Raw genomic sequence first — 21,612 nt, forward strand, 5'->3', positions numbered from 1 at the left:
ATTGAAGGGTGACATTATTGCTTGCTGATTTTCTAGTCTTCAACGTTATATATAGTTCTTTTCAGACAGAGAGTGCAGCAAACAAAATTTTGAACAGAAGTCTCTTTCTATTTTGGGACTTGCACTATTAAATGTGGTGGTCAGACTTCAAAAGAACTTGCCTTTAAAGTGGAGCCAAGGTAGAAGAAGTCATTAATTTAGTTGATGAATGTGCTGATTGCTGAGTTTGGAGGTCCTACATTTGTGTTTCTGACGGTGAATTTTTTTCCCCTTCTGTTACCTCAGGGATATATATGGTTCTCTGTCTTATCACAGTTCTAGCCAGCTTGAGGCCAAGCAGCTGCTGTCTGGTTTGGAGCTGAGTGAAGCAGAAGGGAAGAGTGAACTCCCAGCCTGTCTGGCACAGGAGCGGGACGAGCGGGATCGGCACAGCGGAAGCCTTGACAGCCCCCTCCCTCCTGCTGCAGACGAGACCGTCGTGAGGTACCTGAACGACCGACCAACAATCGAGGCCTTGCAGAGTAACGAGGCTTTTCTTAGGCTTGCAGCACCTCCAAGACTGGAAGAAGAAAAAAACAGTGGCTCCAGGGGAGATGAGAGCAGCCCTAGAGCTTCTCAGAGTAACACGTCCCAGGACAGTGAACTGAAAGTGTCTTCCCCTTCTGCCACGAGTATTTGCAGTGCTCACAGGCTGGAAATCCTGAAACAGCGGCAGCACGATGCCAAGTTGGAGAAGCTGAAGGAGAGGATCCGAAAGCAGTGGGAGCATTCCGAGGAGCTCAGCAGCAGAGGAAAGCACTTGGGATATGCTGAGCAACCTGTTGTGGTCACTAATGTGGAGAACACGGTGACTCCCAAGGTCAGGAAGGTGACAGCTGTGCCTGCTGCTCCGTCATACAGAGGTACGGAGGTGCAGATCCCCTCCTTGCTGCACGGGGTGAGGGAGCAAAGCTCAATCCACTGAGAAACGTTTCAAAGCATGGACCTGGCTCATAGTTCTCTTTGGGCAGGATGGGGGTGACTAACATGGTTTGATCACAGATCACAAGTAAAAAGAAATTCTTGCTAATTTACACAAGTGCAAATTCCTTTGAAATTTTTCCTGTCTCTTCTTAGAATTACTATAAAAAGAAGGTCTCTGTCTTGGTGTTTGTGTTGATTGTAATAATTTTTTATGGTCTCAGAACTTAGTGACATTGTATTGATTGAGAAAGCCTTCCACATTTTTAATAATCGTTTCCTCACCCAGTCTGCTGTTTTTCAACTGTGAGCAAGTGGCAGATTGCTGTACTGCTTTCCCCTAATTTAGCGCTAGAAATGCACATAGCTCCTTTTTTTGCTTAGCAGTTTCCCATCCCTTCCACCCTGACAGAGCTGTATTTACATTTTATGGAGTTATTTTAAACCCTTCAATCGTTTACTTCCAGGTTTCAATCCTGCTGAAACAAGGATTCACGCTCCAGATGGAAAGATCTGGCACACGGACGAGTTCCGTATTAGTCGGGAGCTGTACAGGGATATTGCACTCCAGTTAAAAGGTGAGCCTCAGGTGGAATTGATTCAGCCACACAACCTTCTCCAAGAGGCGGAGAAATATATTTTGTACAAGTCTACAAAGTCATGGAAACAAAAAATTGAAGTGAGTGTTAAATATATTGTACATCTCTCTACAGGAGGAATAACTTACTGAACACTAAAACAACAATATAAGTCCTTCTCCCCATTCTCTCATTCAAATACTTTTAATAGAAAACCAGTACTGAAAAGAATCAAGTAAGGGCATTTCTTTGAAACAGGACAATAGGAAAGTCTCCATTAGAATAACTTTGTTTAATTTTGTGTGTTTTTTATACACGTTCACATGAATGAGTACAATTTCCTGGTTAAAAGGACAAAATCCACTTTTAGTTTCTGTTTCCAAATGTGCTGCTCCAAGACACAACCTTTATTCATCTTTCACTCTGGAAAACCGCAGTACCATTGGCAGCTCTTTTCTCTGGGTGAGCTGGAGTAGGATGCCCAAGTGTGCTTTTTTTATTTGCTAGGCTGGTTACAGTGGAGTGCTGTAAGCTTGAATTGCCTCTGACTGACTGAGTTGGAGGAGGGGGAAGAGATAAGGTGAATAAAATGGAAGGGAATGGAGAACAAAATCCCCAGAGAACCTCTAGTTTTGCAATGTAAGAGCTTACTTATTAAGAATAACTTTTCTCTTTCCTCAAAACATTTAAGGCTGAAGGAGAATGCATTGAGATTTAAATCTGTAGGTGTCTGTGTAGTAATAAACCAATTTGTCTTTTTTCCTTGTACAACCCAATAAGTTACTGAGGACTTTTTATGGAATCACTCAAAAAAACATAGTTCAGAATGAAGAGATGCTCCTTTTCAGCAAAATTATTTTGCAAGTACACTGTTCAGATCAGTCTGTGAAATTAATACCAAATTTCCACAGACTTTTAATCTACACTAGCATTTATTTACATTTAGTTTTGGCAAACATAACAAGCTGTTTATAGAAATTAATTTTTTTTAAAAAATCTTTGTTGAAGAGATCTAATTCAAAGGCATTTGGATCATATGTCCAGTGCCTACAGAAGGAATGAGCTGTGTGTGTGTTGATCCACACTCCTGTCCTGGTGCCATGTGTGGAACAGCTGTTGTGGAATGTGTCTCCTTTCTGAGCTGAAAAGATTATGCTGAATAGCTGATTGCTAGTAAACAAACACTGGTGCTGCACATAATATATACTGTAAATGTATTTTTAGGTTGTCAGATTATCTATCCATGTGTTATTTCTGTATTAGATTTACAGCATGTGGTGTTTGGGGTGTGTACAGTCAGTTGTATCAGAACTGTTCTTGGCTCTCTAGTGCTGAAATAATCTGTTACATCTCTGATATCTACAGCAATACTGTTCTTTACAACAAAAAGGTTTTTATGTGTGAGTGTAGACCTAACTGTTGTATAGCAGTTAGGCTAAAGGATATTGTATGGACCCCAAGTTTCCAGTAATTTTGTCTCAAAGATGTTCAGGATTTGCCGTACTAGAGCAAAATTGCTGTAATGGGAGCAGTGTGGGAAGCAGCCTGTATTTCCCTGGAGTCAGGAAAGGGCTGTTTGTTGCTGAAAGAGGTGAGGAGGAAGTTAACTTTCTGCAAATGCAGTCACTGAGGCCTCTGGTACTCAGTGCATTGATTGTCTTACCTGCTCTTCTTGTCAGCCTTAAAGGCAGCTAGTAAATTTGTAAGGAAAGGGTGCTGAGGGTGAGAAAGATTCCTAAAATTCCATTCCTACATCTTTGAAATATAACCTTCTCTTCTGCCTCTGATGCTTCCTATGGACATCATCAGAGAGCGGATTCACATGAAATGAGGGGCTGTAAATGTTTGCATTGGCATCTAAATAAAGCTTCAGGTCTGTCCATGGGGGGTTGCATCTTGGTTGTTTCATGTTGTCCGATCACATTCTTTAGACAAGGGGAACCAGAAAACAGTGGTAACAGTGGCCACAGAGTTCCTGATGTGCTGAGTGTGCTGTCATGCATTAATGTGGAAGCAGCAGCCCTTCAGGAGTTCAGGAGCTACATGTCCTTGTGGAACATCACAGCACTAAAATGTAGTGTCTGTGGCAGAAGAGAACCAACATGTTCATGTTCAACTGCTAACGTTTCTTTTAGAATTGAAAATTAACTTTGTAAAGATCTTGTAGGGCCTTGCTGTGGCTTCACTGCCTTCCAGTGCAGGTAAACAGACCTTGACTCAAAATTCCCATGATGTGAGGATTTTAAAGTGCTGGACTGGAAGTCATTAATCTGGGTATATAATCTGGGAAAGTCTGTGAATTCTATTGTGTTTCTCTGAGTTCCAGTTTTTCAAATGTTAAAGCAAGCTTGTTATTCTGTGTTCTCCCCTGTGGGACATCACTTAACAGCTTTTGTTTGTTTTTAGAGGATTCAGCGTTGAAAGGAAAATCTAGTGAGAGAAACAAAGAGAAGAAAGCCACCAGACCAGTGCGGAAAGTGCAAAAACTGACACGATTGTCAAGTCCAGAGTCCAAACAAGGTGATTATTTCTGCTGCAGAGGGAGGACTGTTACATGTCCTTCAGACATGAGTTTTGTCTCAAGAACAACTGAAATGTATTGCTTTAAAAGCCTTCTATGATGTGCAACAGTGTTGTTATAGTGTATTTGTACACTCTGCTGCATTGGGGGTTGTGTATGGTTTTGTTGTTGGTTGGTGGCTGTGTGGACTTTTTTTGTGGTTTATTTTAATTTTTTGCCTTTCCATTTGCTGTGTGCACCTTGAGGAAACTGCTGTGGAGTACGAGTTTCTTGTGGGAAGAGGTATCCTTAGGTACCTGTCAGGGTAATGTAGACAAAAAGAAGCAGTAGCTCTGCTCTGGATTTCTGTTCAGCTTGTGATGAAGCTGGTTAAAGCCTTCCCCATGGCCCAGTCAGCAATGCTGAGACATGACATTAAATCAGTGCCAGTGGGACTTGCTGAGTTACTCTCCTGTCAGGTGAGGAGGGGCTGCAGTCAAAGCTGTTCTCTTGGATGATTTCTCAGTGGGGAAGCAGAGAACAGGATGCTCCTGGTTCTTCTCTGGTTGTTGTTCTTCCACGTTTCAAGTTATTGTTATTCTGCACCTTCAGTTCTGGCTTAACCCACTCCTGGCTTTTTCATTTGGTGAAAGAATGTAAACACACATTCCCTGGCCAGTCTTGCAAATCTTGGAATTTTTAAAGAAATGTTTATTTCCTTTACCAACTGACAACTTTTTTCCCTACTGTTGTCTGACAATTCCACTGATTATTAAATACAATTAAATTATTTAGAGAAGATGATGCGAGCAGTGTTCTAGGTTACTCTAGAACAGTGCCTCATAGAAGAAAATAAAATTAAACACATGTGGAATTCTGTCAATGCTTCTTAATTTTCCAGCAGCATGAATCTTTGATATTGGCAGCAAAAGAGTTAGGAAGACTTCCAGATATGCTTCGTATTTGGTTTTAGTTGTCATGCAGAGTGAGTAGCTATGGCTGCAATCACACACGGAGCAATTTCTTTTCTTTAAATATATGCAAGTTTAAGCACCTTTTGAACCCCTCTTAGGGTTTTATATTTCTCCTTATGTACAGTGCCTCATAATCTGTAAACATTTTGAAGAAAAAAAGAGCAGCTTTAAAAATTATTACAAAGTATTTTTAGAGAATGAACCTGTGCTTCTGCATGCTGTAAATCCTGCTTGTGAGTATTTTGTAGTAAAGAGCATTAATATTTCAAGTGATCAGCATGGATTTGCTGGCTCCTATGCTGATCAGTCCCTACCTAAGGAATCCCACTCAGCTGTCTTATATATTTATGACAGTTCCAAGTGAGAGAGGAGCTCAGTGCACAGGACAGCCCCACAGTCCCACTCTGTGCCTGAGAGCATTGTCCAAGCGCGTCTTGAGCTCTGTCAGTCTTGGGGCTGTGACCAGTTCCCTGGGGGGCCTGTTCAGTGCCCAAACACCCTCTGGATGAAGAATCTTTTCCTAATACCCAACCTAACCCTCCCCTGCCACAACTTCAGGCCATTCCCTCAGGTCCTGTCACTGGTTGCCACGGAGAGATCAGTGCCCATTCCTGTGCTCTCCCTTGTGACAAAATCCTCTCTGCCTTCAAGGGAGTTGACAGCTCTAAGCTCCAGCCCCTCCATTACATACAAAGCCACCCCCTGTTATAATGGATTAAATGTGTGGAAAATGATGGCCTGAAATCCCTGCAAGACAAGAACCAGCTCTAAGTGTCATATCCATGCTAGTCCATCCTCCTCTAGTCATTGCAGTAAGAAACTGCTTACCATGGCCAAGGCTATTAATAGCTGTGGCTCGTATTCTGCCCCATTGGCGTATTTGAGTTAAACAGCTGACCTGAAGTGGAAGATGACACTTTACACTCTTCAAACACACAGAGAACTAGTTGAGAACAGTCAGTTCTGCAGGAGAACCCCTCTGGCTGATGCCTCTGTTTCAAAGAGGCTTGTAGTGACATGTTTCAAGAGACAGCTCTTTTGTAAAATACTTGATAATTTACAATGCAGGCAAGGAGTTCTGGTAGCAGAGGGTAGTAGTGGGCTGCAGACTTCTAGGTTAAAATAAGAGAGTTAGAAACTGAGGGCTGGGACTGCCAAAACAATTACTCTGCTGTGCTGGATTTCACTTGACATAGTTGGTATCCTGTCTTCAAAGTGCTGTTGGGGCCAGTACAGTGCCTTTTTTGTTTGGCTGTGGTGAGCTCATGCTGCAGTAGCTGGGTTTCTTTAGGCAGAGCACTTGGAGGTAGAGCCTGAAATGGAATTGTTAAAAATCAACTGCAAATTATATATTCCAGTTAGGTACTTTTCTAGCAATTAAATACCCCTGAAAGGTCTGATTAATTTACAGATCATTAATTATCTGAATTAGCTAATTAAATTTTCTTTTTTATATTGTGTTTTTCTCCAGAGCATTTTAAAGGCCGTTATTTAAAAAAAAAGAGTAATATTAGGAGTTATTGTGTTAAAGGCGAGTTGAATAAACCTATCATTTAATCTACCCAATAGTAGGTAAAGATGCCACCATAACCAATTGTTATCATTTAATTAGATGTAGGATGGTAAAATAATCCTAGAACATTTTGATTTGGTTTCTGTCACCTGCAAGGTATGCTGTCCTTGAATTAAGTACCAACTAGTAGGGTTTACTCTTAGCTGTTTTCAGAAGTCCCAGCTAAGGGACAGTGAGTTAGCATTGGTGTAAAACATCTACTGCTCAATATTTTTTAACTTCTCACAAGACATGTATCTCACCAAATAATAATCTATGAAAACCTTTAAAGTAGTTTTGGGTTTTTTTTCCTACAGTATTAGCTAATATTATTTTGATAGGAAGGTTAAGGGGTTTGTATATCTCACCTTTATTTTTGTTCCTCTTATTACAACAATTTAGTTGCTTTTATGTTTGTATTTCTTATTTTCCCTGTTTGAGTGGTGGTGAACAGCTCTAGAAGTATTACCCCTGTCCCTAGTAAGGCGTGTTTGTACATTTTAGACTTGCATAACTCAGTCTTTTAAAATCAGTTTTTGCAGAGCTTTAGGGTGCTGCAGTGTGTTTTGGGTGTTACACTGGGACATCAGCGTTCTGACTGTTTGTGTAACTGCAGCTGTACCACTAAGACAGAATTACATGGTACAGAAATGATGAATGGCTGCAATGAGTACTTCTTTCTGATACCATGGCAAATCCTCTAGACCTTGACTTTTATTTGTTCTTTATTTTGCAGGTGGAAACTATGTGATAAGCGCATCCTCCTGGCGGGAGGGACAAAAGCTGGCAAACAAGATCCTGGGTCCAGCTCCCAGAATAGAACAGGACAGAAGAGCTGTATCCAGTGACAGAACAGGCCGAGAGAGAGCTGCCAAGTCTGGTAAATTGTTCTTTTATCACTGGACTTACTTCATTTTACTTCATTATATAACACTGCGTGTCTGCAGACTAGAGCAGACTTCTGAGATAGAATGTTCTGACACAGAAGTTTCTTATCAAAATTACTCCTATTTTTAACCTGAGGGTGGTGGGGAAGGGAATTTTGCTCACAACCACGGCTGCATAACCTGTGCATAACCTCTGTTGCTGTGTGCATTATGGACTTTTGTAGTGTCACAGTCCCTGCACATGGGACTTGAGGGGTTGTATGTGCTGCAAGGGTGCTTGGGGTGTCTGGAAAAGATGAGATCTAGGCTGCAACCAAAAAAATGGACCAGCTGCAATGTGTCTTTGCCTCCTGAAGCCAGTAGGGAAAGGAATGGCTAGCAGTGGTCCACAGGCCAGATGAATATTCCAAGTGTGCTGTGCATAATCCATAAGCTGTGATTGAGCATCCCAGTTTAACAGGAATTGTGGTTCTTCCAGATACAGTATGATGTCATCCATGTACATCATAAATATTCACTGATTCCTCCACCAGCCTCTTTCAGAATTTATCCAGAATCTCAGGCAGGACAAATAAAGCATGCTGGGAATTGCTGTGCTTCTTATGCCTGTGAGGTGGTGAGGCTGGTAAGAGTAGAAAGGGTGTGGGCTCAATCTGAGCAAAGGTTGCCACATTCAGACTGTGACACTGAATGAAGCAAAGACCTGTTTACAGTGAGATCTGCCCTCCTCCCTCATCCTGCTTTTTGCAGCTGTTTCCCAAATTTGATTGTTACCTGACATATTTGATGTCTCATTCTTTAGCAGGCTGCATTGGAAGGACAGGTTCTGATTCTAGATTGGATGTTACCCGTAAAAGCTCTTCAAGAAGTTCTGAAAGGTCAAGAAGTAAAGTACGGTCTGAGACCAGTCTGAGGAAACTGGAAGCAGCTCTTCCAAGTGATAACCAAGAAGATCATGCCTCTGTAAACAAGGATTTCCTGCCCGTGGAGATACGTGGGATTCTTGATGACCTGCAGTTGGATTGCATGAGTACAAAGCAAGAGACAGATGTGGAAAAGCAGAGTCAAAAATCTGTTTTGCCTATTCAAAATACGAGGAGCCACAGTCCAACCAAAAGGAAACCGGACAAGGTCGCGGCCAGTGAGGAGCCTCAGGTGATCTCTAAGAAACGCCACTATGACAGTGAAGAGGTTCGTCAGTACATCATCAGGCAGCAGGAGGAGAGGAAGAAGAAGCAGAATGAAGAGAAGAAAGCACAAAAAGAGGCAACAGAACAGAAGAACAAAAGGCTCCAAGAGCTCTACAGAAAGCAGAAGGAGGCTGTTACTAAAGTGAAGAATGTGCCTCCTCCTGAGCCTTCAGCAGCCAAACGGTTACAGGAAACCTATTCCAAACTCTTGCTGGAACGAACGCTTTTAGAAGAGCCACCTCAGCTGCCTACAGTGCAGGAAACACAGGTACAGCTGATTCACTAACTTAATGTCTTGCAGTTGTTTGCAGGAATAGGAGACCGTTTGTTTAGGGAGGCTGTGACTTGTGCTGTTCTGGTGATTATTGGTTAAGAAAAAAGAACAAATCGAATGTGTAGCTTTGCTTAAACATAGTGATTTCAATGTGCAGCCTCTTTGCTAGTGGCTCCTTTTTTGACCCAGCAAGGCCTACTAGAAAGTTGACTGAAAATCATCTTTCTGTTTTAAAGAGAAGCTGAATTCTGGATATTAGCCTTTTCAATTGTAATGATGCAAGAGCTCCTAAATGCTGACACAGTTTTGAAAATGCATTTTTCTGTTGTCTTCATCTCTAGCCCAGACCTGGTTACCAGCCATCTGGGGAGTCTGACAAAGAAAACAAGGCTCAAGAGCGTCCTCCAAGTGCGTCTTCCAGCAGTGACATGTCCCTTTCAGAACCACAGCTGCCGCTACTGAGGTGAGCAAACAGGGCCTTGGGAGGGAGAGGAAAGTGCTCCTGCTTTCATCTCTGAGGGGTGAGAATAGCCTTGGCTCTCGAGATCCTGCTCCAGTGAGAGTCATTGTCTTTATGTCAATTACAGCATTTTCCTCGCAGTAAAAGGAAGCTGATGAAGGAAACAATATGAAAATTCTGGTTATGGCTGGTTTGCAAGTGTGTAAATAAGTAAAGTGATTGGTGGTTGCTGGTAATGTTTTGTTGACATCAGTGGGATATGTATTTCATATTGAGACACTCTTATTTCCTCTGCCACTGGGCAAGAGAAGCTGATCCTATGAATGTATCTGTTGGTTTTTCTTACTTGATTTGCTCAGTGTTGCCGTTTAATCTATTGTCTTGGATTCAGCCATTAGTTACTCTCTATGAAGTACCAAACACCTCTGCTTCTGCTTGGAACTAGCCTTGCCCTGTTTCTTTTCATGCAGCTTTCCCAATTTTGAATTGTTCAGCATATTATCAAAGTTTTCTTACTGCAAGTCAGGGTGCCTAATCAAACACTTAGATGTAAGGAAGTAAAAATCCTGAAGTTTCTTGGATATCCTTAATATCAAGTGTCTTCACTTTTAACTACATAAATAATGTCTGCTTCTTAAATGTGTACTTGCTTTAGTATCTGTACTCTGACTTAGTAAGTGCAATGAGACTTGTTTCCCTTCTGGAAAAGTTCAAGGAAGCTCAGTGGGAATGTCATGTACTGCTGTGTGTAGAATAAAAAAGTTAAACCGTATAGTAAATATTGTTAATGTAACATTATAAAGAAAAAATGTCATTGCTAATAAGAGAGGAGAGATGAGACTTGCAGGACTGCATAAAGTATTCAGAGACCTTCATAGTAATCAGAGACAGTTTTTTGGGGGGACTTTTGAGGTGTTCTAGTGCTGTGGACATGGGCAAGTGATAAGGAAAAAAACATTTCTCCCTTTTGGAGTCAGGAAGTTTTTGGAAAAGACTTCCTTCTGACAGTGAAAAACTTCAGCTTGTTACAACCCTGAGACAAAGAGTACACCATCAATGGCATTTCAGATTTGGGAGGTGCTGCATTGTTTGGTTTGTTGCTTTTTTCACTAAATAACATCATGTATCTGTTTACTGTCCCATTTCCCACCCCTCTGATTCCACCAAAAAGTATTTTGTCCTGAAATGAGATCTGTGGCAATGATGCGTTAATCTAAGACTAATCAAAAGTTAATCAATACTCATGTAAGTTGTCCATGTAAATGTTGACTTTTCATTTCAGGAGTGATTTGATGGAGCCTCCGTGGGTACAGCCAGACAGGTTGAGCCCAAGGGTCCAGCTCCCCCACCCACAGGCTCTGCTGGGCTCCAGTGGAGGCCCTTGTTCCCCGCACTGGAGTCTGGAGCAGATGGAGCTTCTGTCAAAGGAGTGTGACGCGATGTTGGCAGGCAGGAGGAGCCATTCTGCCCCTGTGGGGTCCCTGATGCCTCAGTCGTACCTGAATTCAGCTGCTGCACAGGAAAACCTCTTAGTAAAACCTTCTGCCAGCCAGTATAAGAGCAAATTAGATCGCCTTGAAGCTTTGAAAGCTACAGCTGCTTCCCTTTCTAGCAGGATTGAAACTGAAGCCAAAAAGTTGGCTGGCGCTGGTATTAACTATGGTAGCACGTGGAACTCAGAATTTATGCAAGAAAACCAGGATGAGGGATGGTGGGCAAAGGCTGTGAGTCCTCCTGTGAGGGAGGAAAATGAAAATACTTTTTCAGCCAGAATTCAAAGGATGTTGGGTGCCTGCGTGTCTCATACAACCTTTGATGACAACCTTCCTGGGGTAGGCAACCTTAGTGAGTTTAAAAAGCTCCCTGAGACCATCAGACCTCTTACTGACGTGGTCAGCCGTGGATTGAGGTCTCCTGCTGCTAACAGGCACGAAGGGCTCCTGGGACATTTCTCCAAGAGGCAGACGGACTCCCCAGGGCGTGAGAACCAGGCACATCCTCTGAGCAAAGCCGTGACTCCGCACGAGTCCAGCATCGACTCCATCAGCGAAGGGCCTCTCCTGAGCGATGAAAACCTCTCAGAAGAGGAGGGAGGCCAGCACAAGCAGCTGCCACTGAAGATGCTGGAGACATTAAAAGAGAAGGATTTTTGCATTCGGGAGAGAAATGCTTTTGAGCCCATAAAGGAGTTTCAGAAAGCAGCTGAGAGGTACTCCCCGCTTTTCACTCAGACAAGTGACACACAGAGCAAGGGGCCCTGGGAGGAGCTGGCAAAGGGAAGTCCCCACAGTGTCATCAACATCTTTGCAAAGAATTACCAACTCCATGGAAAAGGTAAAAATGGAAACATTTCTCAAAGCTTTTGTGAATTCCTGTTTTTCCAGTCTTACTGCTCAGTGCACTTCATACTTCACAGTTAAGGAATGTGCTTTCAGAGGTGTCAAATGTCAATCGGTGTAAGACACGATTTGCAACTGTCTCATGCATGCTTTGTTTCATTTTCGGTTTTTGTACAAATTTATTCCTCTTTTTATGAATACTTTGTCTCTGCCCTGGAGCTCCTCATTGTGGGGAAGAATGTTTTCTGAGAAGTTGATTTTTGTCTTGTGGTTCTTCTCGATTCTTTTTACCTTCATATTATTTTCTTTAAAGATGATTGCATGAATTTTTCTGCATATGACTGTACTCTAAATCACTGTACTCTTCAAGAACGTTTTGGTTGGAGTATGTTAATGAAGTAAAGAATTTGATAATCTACAGAAAGAGGAAGACTGTACTTGCTGTGTTGTGTTAGAACTGCCGTGGGACAGCTGCACTGCTGTTCTCCTGATGATTTTGTGTTGGAAAGGAAGTCATTGTAGCTCATGCTTGGGAGCATTTTAATCCCTGTTGCCTATTTGGTGTATGTTTGTGTTTGTTACAGTTTTTGTCCTCTCCCTTCTCTCTCCACACTCCAGTGTTTGAGGAAAGGCTGAACGGCGGCTCTGCGCTCCTGCGCCCTTTGCTCCCTGCCATGAGCCCTCCGGAGAGCGTGGCTTCTTACGAGGATGATTTTGTCTCATCGCAGGGAAGCAGCACTTTAACAGACAAAAAGATTTCACGTGACCTCAGGTAACTGTGTTAGACTTCCTAGAAAAATAAAAATGCAGAATTCAAGAGAAGATAGTTCATACAAAATTTGTTGCACAGTATTCTGGATATCTTTTCTGCTGTGCTGTACTATACCAGTAAAAGTGATGAAGTACCTTCTTAGGACCTTGCAGTTAATATAGCATCCAGCATAGTTAAGACAGAGTCCAGTATTCCTGTTCCCTGTCTAATTTTTGCTGTTCTTTAGCCTGGACAGGTAGCTTTGGACAAGATTGTTATCCTTTGTAGTCTGGCGAAAATGAGTTCTCTGGCTTGTGTGGCTGCAGTAGTGCTCAGTTGAGTAGTCTTGTAATTCAGAAAAAATAGAAAAGCTATTTATAAGTCTGAAAATGCCTTCAGTACTTCAAAACTTTGTAGTAAATCTCTAATTGCTTTCAGTAAGCACTTCAGTGCTTACTTAGTAATGAATACATAAACTGTCTATGAGAATTTTTAAAAGCTTTTGTTCAGATTAAAATTTGAAGACTGTAGATCCTAGATCTTCATGTCTACTACATGGCTTCCTGAATTTTCCAAGACCCTCTTTTTTGTAATCAGCTATGTTTATATCTTTTGGGAACCTTGGGGAGGGCCATGAGTGTGTTTGTACCAGTGATACTTAACTTCAGAAAAAAAGAAGTTAAAAGGCACTTTGCACACTGAAAATGTTGGTTGCATAAAATGGTTTCTTTCTGATTAAAACTTCTTTCTTCTGCTGGTATTATTTAGTGTATGATGCATTAGCATCTCTTCTTTGCAAGTCTTTTGTAATCCTTTATTGAAAATTGCTCGTGTTTCTGGCAGTTGATATCTCTGTGCCCAGAGATTATCTGAAATGCAGTCACATTTTGAGTCATTCTTACATTGTTCAGGTATGAAGTCAAATGGCTTTTAAGAGTTAAAATTGGACAGGATTGTTGTTATCCATCTTTCAGGCTTTCATATTATTGGAAGCATGTTTCAATATGTTCAATATCACATCAAACTTCCCAAAGTCTTAGCTGTTACAGCTTTTAATCTCAAAACCAATGCTTTTATAAATGGGCTGATTAGTGCAGGTTAGTCATCTGTCTCTAGTTCAAAGTGTGGTAGTTTTGTTGTGCACAGTGTAACATGGGAGCTGGAAGTCCTTAATCACCATCAGTGTGCTCCTTTCTAGTGTTGCTGGCAGCAGTAATTCAAGCATTCCTGAGGAAATTCCCAGTAGGAAGTCTCCCCTTGAGCCTCGATCTGTGGAGTTCGGTTCTCCGCACTCGTCTGGACCGCGGTCTGCAGCGTCCTCCCGCTCTTCTGCTTCCTCTAAGAAGAGAGGGAAAAAGGAACGTGAGTGCAGTACTTGGCTGTAGAGTGTCCTTTCTTATGAAGGCTTTTCTTGTTAGGAAAATTGCATTCCTGCATATCTGGAAACTGTAATCTAATACCGATAGAATGATTGATTTATTCCTCTAGTGATTCCTTCGTAGTGTCTTTCTGACTCTGGTTATTCTCTGACCTTAAAATACAGTAAAGTTAAGTAAGTCAGAGGTTATTAACAGTATTAGAAAGTTTCCTTTCCTAAACCAGCCTCCTAATAAATTAGTTAATTTTAATATTATGTGGGAACTATCCTTAGATTCTGAGAAAATGCCAATAGGCTTCTGAGTTATGCCTGTGTTTGTGAAGGTGACAACAAATTTGCCTGAATGCTTTGTCTTTGGATCACAGTTCCCTTTCATCAGTGCACAAATTAATAAATACATTGGTTTCTGCGGTAATGTGTGCATTACAAAAGCATGAAGAAACCTGAGGCTTCGTGCAATCATATTACATAAGTAATGGATTAAAAAGTGCTAGGTTTTAAGCCAATAGAAACATGATAAAAATAGGATTAGGCATTCTAACTTATCTCTTCTGTTTTTTCAAAATTCTTTACCTTTCCCCCAAAAGCTAGGCTGTATTCTGAGTATTAGTAGTAAAGAATCAAATATGTATTTTCCATATTTAAACTGATAGAGTGGTGAAATGAAAGCTGAGTGACAGTTTTGGCAGGGAATACAATATACAGAGGAGAACTTCATTGCCAGTTCTACATTTCTTGCTTGTTGAATCTACAGACTTCTAAATCAAAAGGTTCTTTAATTAGGGAAAAACATCTCAATTCATTGTTTTGGGGCTCGTGATGTAAGGTATTCACATGTAGAACCAAACAAACTTTTGACACTGTTGTTGCTTCTTAGGGTTGGAGTCCTTCAATGGAAGTTCTCACCACTTTTCTGTGGAAGAAGATAAAATACTGTCTGAATTAGAGAGGGGATCCCAACAGGCTAAGAAATCCTTGCCAAGTAGCAGAATTTCTAATAAAGAGCATGAGCAGAACCCAGATACAGACAACACACTGGGAAACTTGTCTGGACACTCCCTGATGAGGTAACAGGAATGTTGTAAGACTTTATGCAAATATAATGATGCTTGGTAGTGTTACTGGCTGTGTCTTTGGATATGCAAAAGGGGAATAACAGAAATGGTCAAATGTTAGTAGGATGTGCATGCAGAAAAGATTTTTTCCTTGTATTTTAAATATAAAACCTGGTGTCCTCATGTTCAGTACCTTAAGCAGAGGATTTAAACAGCCACTGTTATCCTCTTCAGCCTAAAACAATTGAAATAGTAAATTTAAGAGGCATCTGTATCACTTTCTCTGTTTAAAAAAGAAATGTCTTTTCTCAAAAAGTGTTACCATAGTATCTTACAAATTGTTCAAGTCGAGTTTTGTCTCCATTGCATTTTAGGAGAGAGGTCAAGAATCAGGGCAGTGGCATGTCACAGTCAGCTGCATCCATGTGCAGACAGTAAAAAGCTGTTCACTTTTTAAACTGCACATGCAGATGATTGATTGCATCCTGACTTTCTCATGCCAGGCTGCTAACAGGAGGCACTGAAACTGCTTGTCTGGTCACGAACATGAAGATACTGTCTTATTTTTTTTTTTAAAAAATTATGTTTGTCTGTGTGTATGTGCTAACTAGGCTTAAAACTTGGGGAAAAATAGGATGCTCTAGAAACTTAACTCTGAACTGGAATTTAGGGACAAAACCCATCTCATGAGGCCATTTTCAGAAGACAGACTGAGCCTGTGCAAACTGAACAGACTGTGCTCTTTACATGGATCTGTTTGTGTGTAGGAATGGAAGAACAAGGTTATTCCTTTATTTAATCAAATGGCTGGACTAGGAGAATTATTGAATTATCCTTTTGGTTTTTGTTTCACTATCAGTTTCTCAGACAAGGGAAGACCCCAGAAGACACCAACTTCTTCCCCATCTCCTGGCTCCCAAAAAGTGCTGCAGTTGGATTCTGGAGCCAATACAGCAGAAAGAGTCAAGTCACCTGCTGGCTTTTCTGGAGGTACAGCCCCAGGGCTGAAGCCAAACGTGGCCTTCCCTGACGTGGGCCTGGGAACCAGCAGGTCTGCAGCAGGAGCAGCCTCAGCAAACGGTGAGCATTGGTGAAAACCATGCTGGGGCCAGAGCAGCCACTGCGTTTTCCCTTGAGTTTTTGCTGTGGGCCACGGAGGTGTGTGAGGGTGAGCAGTGTGTGTTGTCCTGCAGGGTGCATGCGCTTCTCCCCCGCGGGGCTGCAGCACCGCTTGTCGGCAGAGCTGAACTACCTGAGCGCCATCGAGGAGTCTGTGCGGCAGCTCTCGGACCTCGAGAGGGTACGAGGCATTTCCCTTGCCCAGCAGGAGAGTGTTTCTTTGGCTCAGATTCTCAAGGTAATGGGAAAATGCTTCTTTGTCTTAGCTTTTCTTTTTCTGTCTTTTATTGTTTGTTTGCAAGAAAATTAGTTAAGCTTTTGTTAGCAGTGCAGACAAATCGTAATGGGCATGATGGGGCATCTCTGATAATGGTCATCTTTTAGGATTAATGTCTGTTATCTTTCTATTTTTTAAGTTGACACCAAGGAAGTAGCTGCTCTGGACTATGTGTCATTAATATACCATTAGCTGGAATCACTGTTTTGGTTGTGTTCCTCAGATAAAAGCATGATTGTTTATTGGGATTGATATTTAGTTCCAGTGTAGTTGTTTGGGCTGAATGATTTGTTTTAGTCCACAAAAACAATATTTTTGGTTTAAGTTTCCTTATGTTAACAAGATTGTTTATTCTAGTTTGTTCACTTAATTGATCTCCTAAACTCCTTTCTGCACTGTGGTGGAAGAGTATGGGGAATGTGCATTGCTTGAAAAAGGAAGAGGGTCAGTGGGTTAAAAAATCTGTTTCAGCAGAAGAGATACCTCCAGCAGAGTAGATCCAGATCTTTAAGAGGTACTTGCAACCAGTGGCTGAGGCGAGTCACATCTTTATATCTAACTTGCATGTTAAAACTTGTTTTCCTGATCTGTAGGCACAACAGCAGCGCCATGAGCGGGACTTGGCTCTTTGGAAAATCAAGGCTGAACAAGAAGCTTTAGAAAGTCAGAGACAACTGGAAGAGGCAAGGCAGAAGGCAGCTCAGGTAAGGCTGCCCTTCAAAAATATGGAGCGTGTAAAAGGCAAAATGTTGTAAGTAAATCCATGCCTACAGGTATTCTTAACTTGAAGCTGTGAACGTATGAAAGTGCCAAAAGGGTTTAATATAGCTAAAAGGAGCTCTCAAGGGCCTATTTGAAACTTTTTCTGGCAGATTTTGAGAAATAAATCTGTAGTTACTATAGCCAGAGCATTTTGATGAGCTGAACTGCGTGTGTTTTCTGCATAGGTCCATGCAGAGTCCCTGCAGCAGCTGGTGCAGTCACGGCAGGAGGCTGGACTGGAGCCCCCATGCAAGGCTGCAGCCAAACAGGCAGAGCCTGCACTGCTCCCTGCAGATGCAACTCACCAGCTCCGTGAGGTGAGGCCCTAGGGAGAGAGAAAAGCTATTCTAACTGTGGTGTTACTGTGAATACTTCTTTGCCTTTTAAGTTATTTTCTGTTTGGTGTCATTCTTGGTACAACTTCTTCATTTTCATAACATGACAAATGATAGAACTTCAAGGGAGCTACTCTGGCATCATTACTTAGAAGTCTATCAGCAGCCTTAAATGCCTGTTCTGTATTCTTATGATCTTCCAGTTAATGAACTGGTGAGAAGTTTGTTCTTCCAGGATAGATTGATGAGAGTGAACACAGCATCCTCAGTTTGTAAGAGTTGCTCTCCATCAGGGATTGATCCTATATCTGTTTCATATGCAAATTAAATTAGAAGAGCAGAGAATTGCAGTTTTGCTGACTGCTGAATGTAGAAGAACAACAAATAAAATTTTAAAAAAAGGAGAAGGCAGAATCTTCAGCAAAACTCTTGACTTGGTACGGAGTTTGAAGTTTCCCCATTTTGAATCTCTCTTTATTCTTCTTGAGCTATACAGAATATTTATTAGTTTTCAGGTTTTTATATCAGTTTATCAGTTTTTTATACTTCTTGTTCCCAGTATGTAGCAGCTGCTTCAAACATGGATAAGGAACAAAGTAACCAAGTAATGCTCTTACTCCTTAACAGTTTAGAAATTGCAGTGACTGTGGGTCAGTATTATGGGATGGAGTGCAAAAGGCTGATGATTGTGGGTTAGTATTATGGGATGGAGTGCATAAAGTTGATGAGTGTGAGCAGAACTGTTTCTTCACAGGTTGTGCACATGTTGGTGCTCACCAAGGCTGGTTTTATGATGAGTAATGGAATTGTAGAATAACACTGATGTACTTGTTTTGGGCTCTGCCAAATATGTGAAGTTCAAATAATTTTTGAGTAGACTCAAAGAATGGGTTAAAGGAGCAGAAAAGCTCAGGTACCTCAAATAGATGCAGTGTATTGATCTTTGAGAGTAGATAGTGAAATCTTGGATAAAAACAAGGAAACATTTGTAGTTTTTAGAGCTGAAGTGCGTAGAAACCAGCTAAGAAACAATGGAGAAGAAACAGAGAAGACAGCTTTTATTTGGTGTAGGGTTTTCATCTCTTCAAGTCTTGATTGAAGTTGGAAGTCTGAGCATAAGAGGTGCTGGTGGAGAGGCTGATGGGGATGGCCTGGTCACTGATGCTGGGCCAGCAGAGGAGCTTTTCCATCTCCTTTCACAAGGAACTCCAGGTACTCAGTTGAGCAGCCATTTGTTTTAACTGGAATGCAGCAGTGGGAACAGCTGGCACCAATGTGCTGGGAATATTTTTGGATGTACACTGTAATTTATTACATGTAAAGGAATGGAGTACGGAGGAATATAGCAGTGTGCACCTTTGCCAGCAGAAGTGACGTGTTGTTACAAACCATTGTAACCCCATGTCTCACACAGTTGTTAATGATCACTAAATTGTCTGCCAGAAGGATTATTTTCTCTTCCAGAAGCATTTTGGTGCTGATAAGCTCACTGTATTGCCATGCTTTTCTGTGCTCAGGTGGCAGAGCTAGCACGGGCCCAGATCTCGGACGCTGTCAGTGCCCCAGCTCCGGTCCCCACCGTGTTCGACCACCAGCGGCAGCACCATGCAGAGTTCATGAAGCAGCTGAGGGCCCGAGCTGACACAAACAGGTTTGGCTCAATGTTTCACTCATGGGAGGGGGAAGTAAGATTGCTTAGGTTTTGCTTCACCTATTCTAGCAGAAAATTTGAAAATGTTATAATAAGTGAGCATTTAAGATTAACTTGGATCCCGTCTTTGTGCCCTTAATAGCATGCACCAAAGGTGACATTAACTTGTTCTGTGAAACTCTACATAAAAGAGTAGAAAAAGATGATCTAAATGTTTCATGGGATGATTTAACCTAATTTAAGCTTTAAGAGATCTTTTAGCAGAAATTTTAACTGTTACTACTTTGAGTAAACTGATGAAAGCTTGTGAAAACTGTATTACTTCTGTCGCTGTTAACCTCGCTCAAGTAACGTGCAGAGTCAGGAATTTGGGAGAGCAGCAAGCAGCAGAGAAGAATCTCTGCCCTTTGTTTATTACTTCCTATTATATACTTTTAGAAAGGTGACCATGGATTGGAGGGTGGTATTCCCACCTCTCAACCACATTGGTCAAAGGGACTGTCACACCTCTCCTCTCCTTGGAGGGGAATGTGAAAACAATATCAGTGTTTACAAACACAATCTCCTGTTTGCATTAACGAGTGTGAGAAGGTGCAGGTGAGAACTTCTACTTTAATATGAGCGCTCAGCAAACTAGGAAAATCTCATGGTGACAGAGATTATGTTTAAGACAATGCAGATTTACCCCAAATGCTTCTCATTTCCAGGAAATGTGAGTCTGGTGCCATATCACAAGGTAAAGAGGAGACAGGAGACTCACCAGTGTTTGGTAGTTACTCTGAGTCCTCAAGATCAAAGGTTCATGATCAGAGGTAAGAAGCTTTTTGTGTCCTGTTTGCTTACCTGATCTAGTTAGGTCCCATGAAGTTTCTCACAGCCCTTTTCTGATCCTGAACTGGAAAAATGTTGTCCTCTGTAGTTCTCTTCTAAAACAGAATTTCTAGCTTACTCATTCTTTTAAAATCCGAAAGAAGATTTATTTGCATTTGTTTATCATCACTACTCACTGCCAGGTAAAGGATGTGCATACCTTCAGACCACATGGATTTTAAGCTAGAATAAAACCAGCAATCAGTAGTTTGATGAAACTTGGAGATTTAAAGTAGCCAGACTGCGTTTTAAAACCAAAACCAAACCCTCTGCATGTTGTTTATTGTTGTGATGTTAATCATGGCATGTACAGTAGCAATGTAATATAAGTATTTTGAAATGTGCAAAGTAATTTAAAAAATAATCTCTGGATAATGCAGTAGTGCCAGCAGCTGCCAGGAGAGCCCTTCAGTTCCATCTTCTAAGGAGAATGAGAAGAAGCTTTCCCGTCGTGAGAAGACAGCCAGCAGTATTGAGGAGCAGGCTCAGACTGCTGCAGATGATTCCCTGCCCAGTGACAGTGTTCTGTCCCTGCCAGATGAGAAAGGTTGGCTGTACTGCTGGTGTGTGATGGGTCTGAAGGTGGGGAGGGGGAGAGAGGGACGGTGGCACTGTTTTAGAATGAATTTCTGAAATAAATGGGGGAAAGTGTGTGAAGAAAGCTGAACCCCAGGTGAATTGTAGTCCCCTAAGAGGTAAACAGAGAATGAGGTGAAGATGGAAACCTTTGAGACTCTCTGTTAGCTTAGCCAGATGCTCATGTGCTGAACCTGCAGGCACAGCACGAAATGTTTCAGCAACTCCAGACATGTTTATACCTGTGTACCACAAATCTGTTAGGTCGCTCGAAGGTGGATACCAGATGTCCTCTAACTCAAAATCACTCTTCCCTAAACACCCATTTTTCTGCATTAGTTATCTTCCTGACCCCCCAAACATTAGTGAGATGAGACAGACTGAACTAAAACTGCATTCGTGGTACAAAACTGAGTGGAAACCTGCTTCCCTGATTTCTCCCTCAGATTCCGCTTCCGTTGCGACAGAGTGTTCCCTGAAATTTGATGAGTCCATGACAGAGGATGAGATTGAAGAGAAATCTTTTCGCTCTTTGCTGCCCTCTGAGAGTCATCGCAGGAACAATCTGGAGAAGAAGCGGGGCAGCCGTGACGATTCTGATGAGGAAGTGTCCCCAGACAAAACAGCTCTGTCATCGGTCAAGGTAGATGAGGCAACTGTATTTAAGTTAAATTACTGTAACTGAGCTGACATGGTTAAGCTGATACGCTTCAAGTGAGCTCTTCTTAGCTGTGTTTGCAGGGTTGAGGGTTCTTTTCCTCCCTGTGGTTCTCTGGGCATCTCAAAACAGAGAGATGTGTGAATCATGCTGTATGTCACTGCTCTACAAGTGTGATGAGTTATGGAACAGCCCATTCTACCTTGTCGCTTAGGAGGAGTGACTTTTTGAGGTGGGTTTTAAAAGCCCAGTGGATTAAGTCCTCCAGCTATGCTAACACACAGCTAGGAAATACAAGAGGATGCCTCATCTCTCTGGCCAAAGTGGGGACCTCCCAAAACTGTCACACAGCCCAGGGCAAAAATCTGGTCTGCACAAAGCTCAGAGGAAACCCAGCTTCCCTTCCTGCATCTATTTTTGTGTATCTGTCTATATACACACAGAGACATGCACTTGGTAATTGAAA

General features: G+C 41.8%; 1 protein-coding gene across 6 annotated transcripts in view; it reads left to right on the forward strand.

Annotated features, from left to right (window-relative positions):
* The window catches only part of CEP350 (centrosomal protein 350), a 71,273-nt gene that overhangs the window by 16,201 nt on the left and 33,460 nt on the right, over nt 1-21,612 (forward strand). Inside the window, exons 6-23 of one of the 6 annotated variants that reach the window (XM_063406589.1) lie at nt 286-902; nt 1,428-1,538; nt 3,945-4,058; nt 7,301-7,444; nt 8,254-8,909; nt 9,257-9,378; nt 10,658-11,709; nt 12,333-12,486; nt 13,649-13,827; nt 14,721-14,910; nt 15,758-15,978; nt 16,092-16,255; nt 16,888-16,998; nt 17,242-17,373; nt 18,909-19,042; nt 19,750-19,854; nt 20,293-20,459; nt 20,935-21,131. In XM_063406589.1, the coding sequence (XP_063262659.1) occupies nt 286-902; nt 1,428-1,538; nt 3,945-4,058; nt 7,301-7,444; nt 8,254-8,909; nt 9,257-9,378; nt 10,658-11,709; nt 12,333-12,486; nt 13,649-13,827; nt 14,721-14,910; nt 15,758-15,978; nt 16,092-16,255; nt 16,888-16,998; nt 17,242-17,373; nt 18,909-19,042; nt 19,750-19,854; nt 20,293-20,459; nt 20,935-21,131 (4,570 nt within the window). The remainder of the gene's footprint in view (nt 1-285; nt 903-1,427; nt 1,539-3,944; nt 4,059-7,300; nt 7,445-8,253; nt 8,910-9,256; nt 9,379-10,657; nt 11,710-12,332; nt 12,487-13,648; nt 13,828-14,720; nt 14,911-15,757; nt 15,979-16,091; nt 16,256-16,887; nt 16,999-17,241; nt 17,374-18,908; nt 19,043-19,749; nt 19,855-20,292; nt 20,460-20,934; nt 21,132-21,612) is intronic. The other 5 variants (XM_063406591.1, XM_063406590.1, XM_063406592.1 and 2 more) reach the window with 5 other exon arrangements.

This window comes from Prinia subflava, chromosome 10 (assembly GCF_021018805.1).
Source record: "Prinia subflava isolate CZ2003 ecotype Zambia chromosome 10, Cam_Psub_1.2, whole genome shotgun sequence".
In the NCBI taxonomy this organism is placed as follows: domain Eukaryota; kingdom Metazoa; phylum Chordata; class Aves; order Passeriformes; family Cisticolidae; genus Prinia; species Prinia subflava.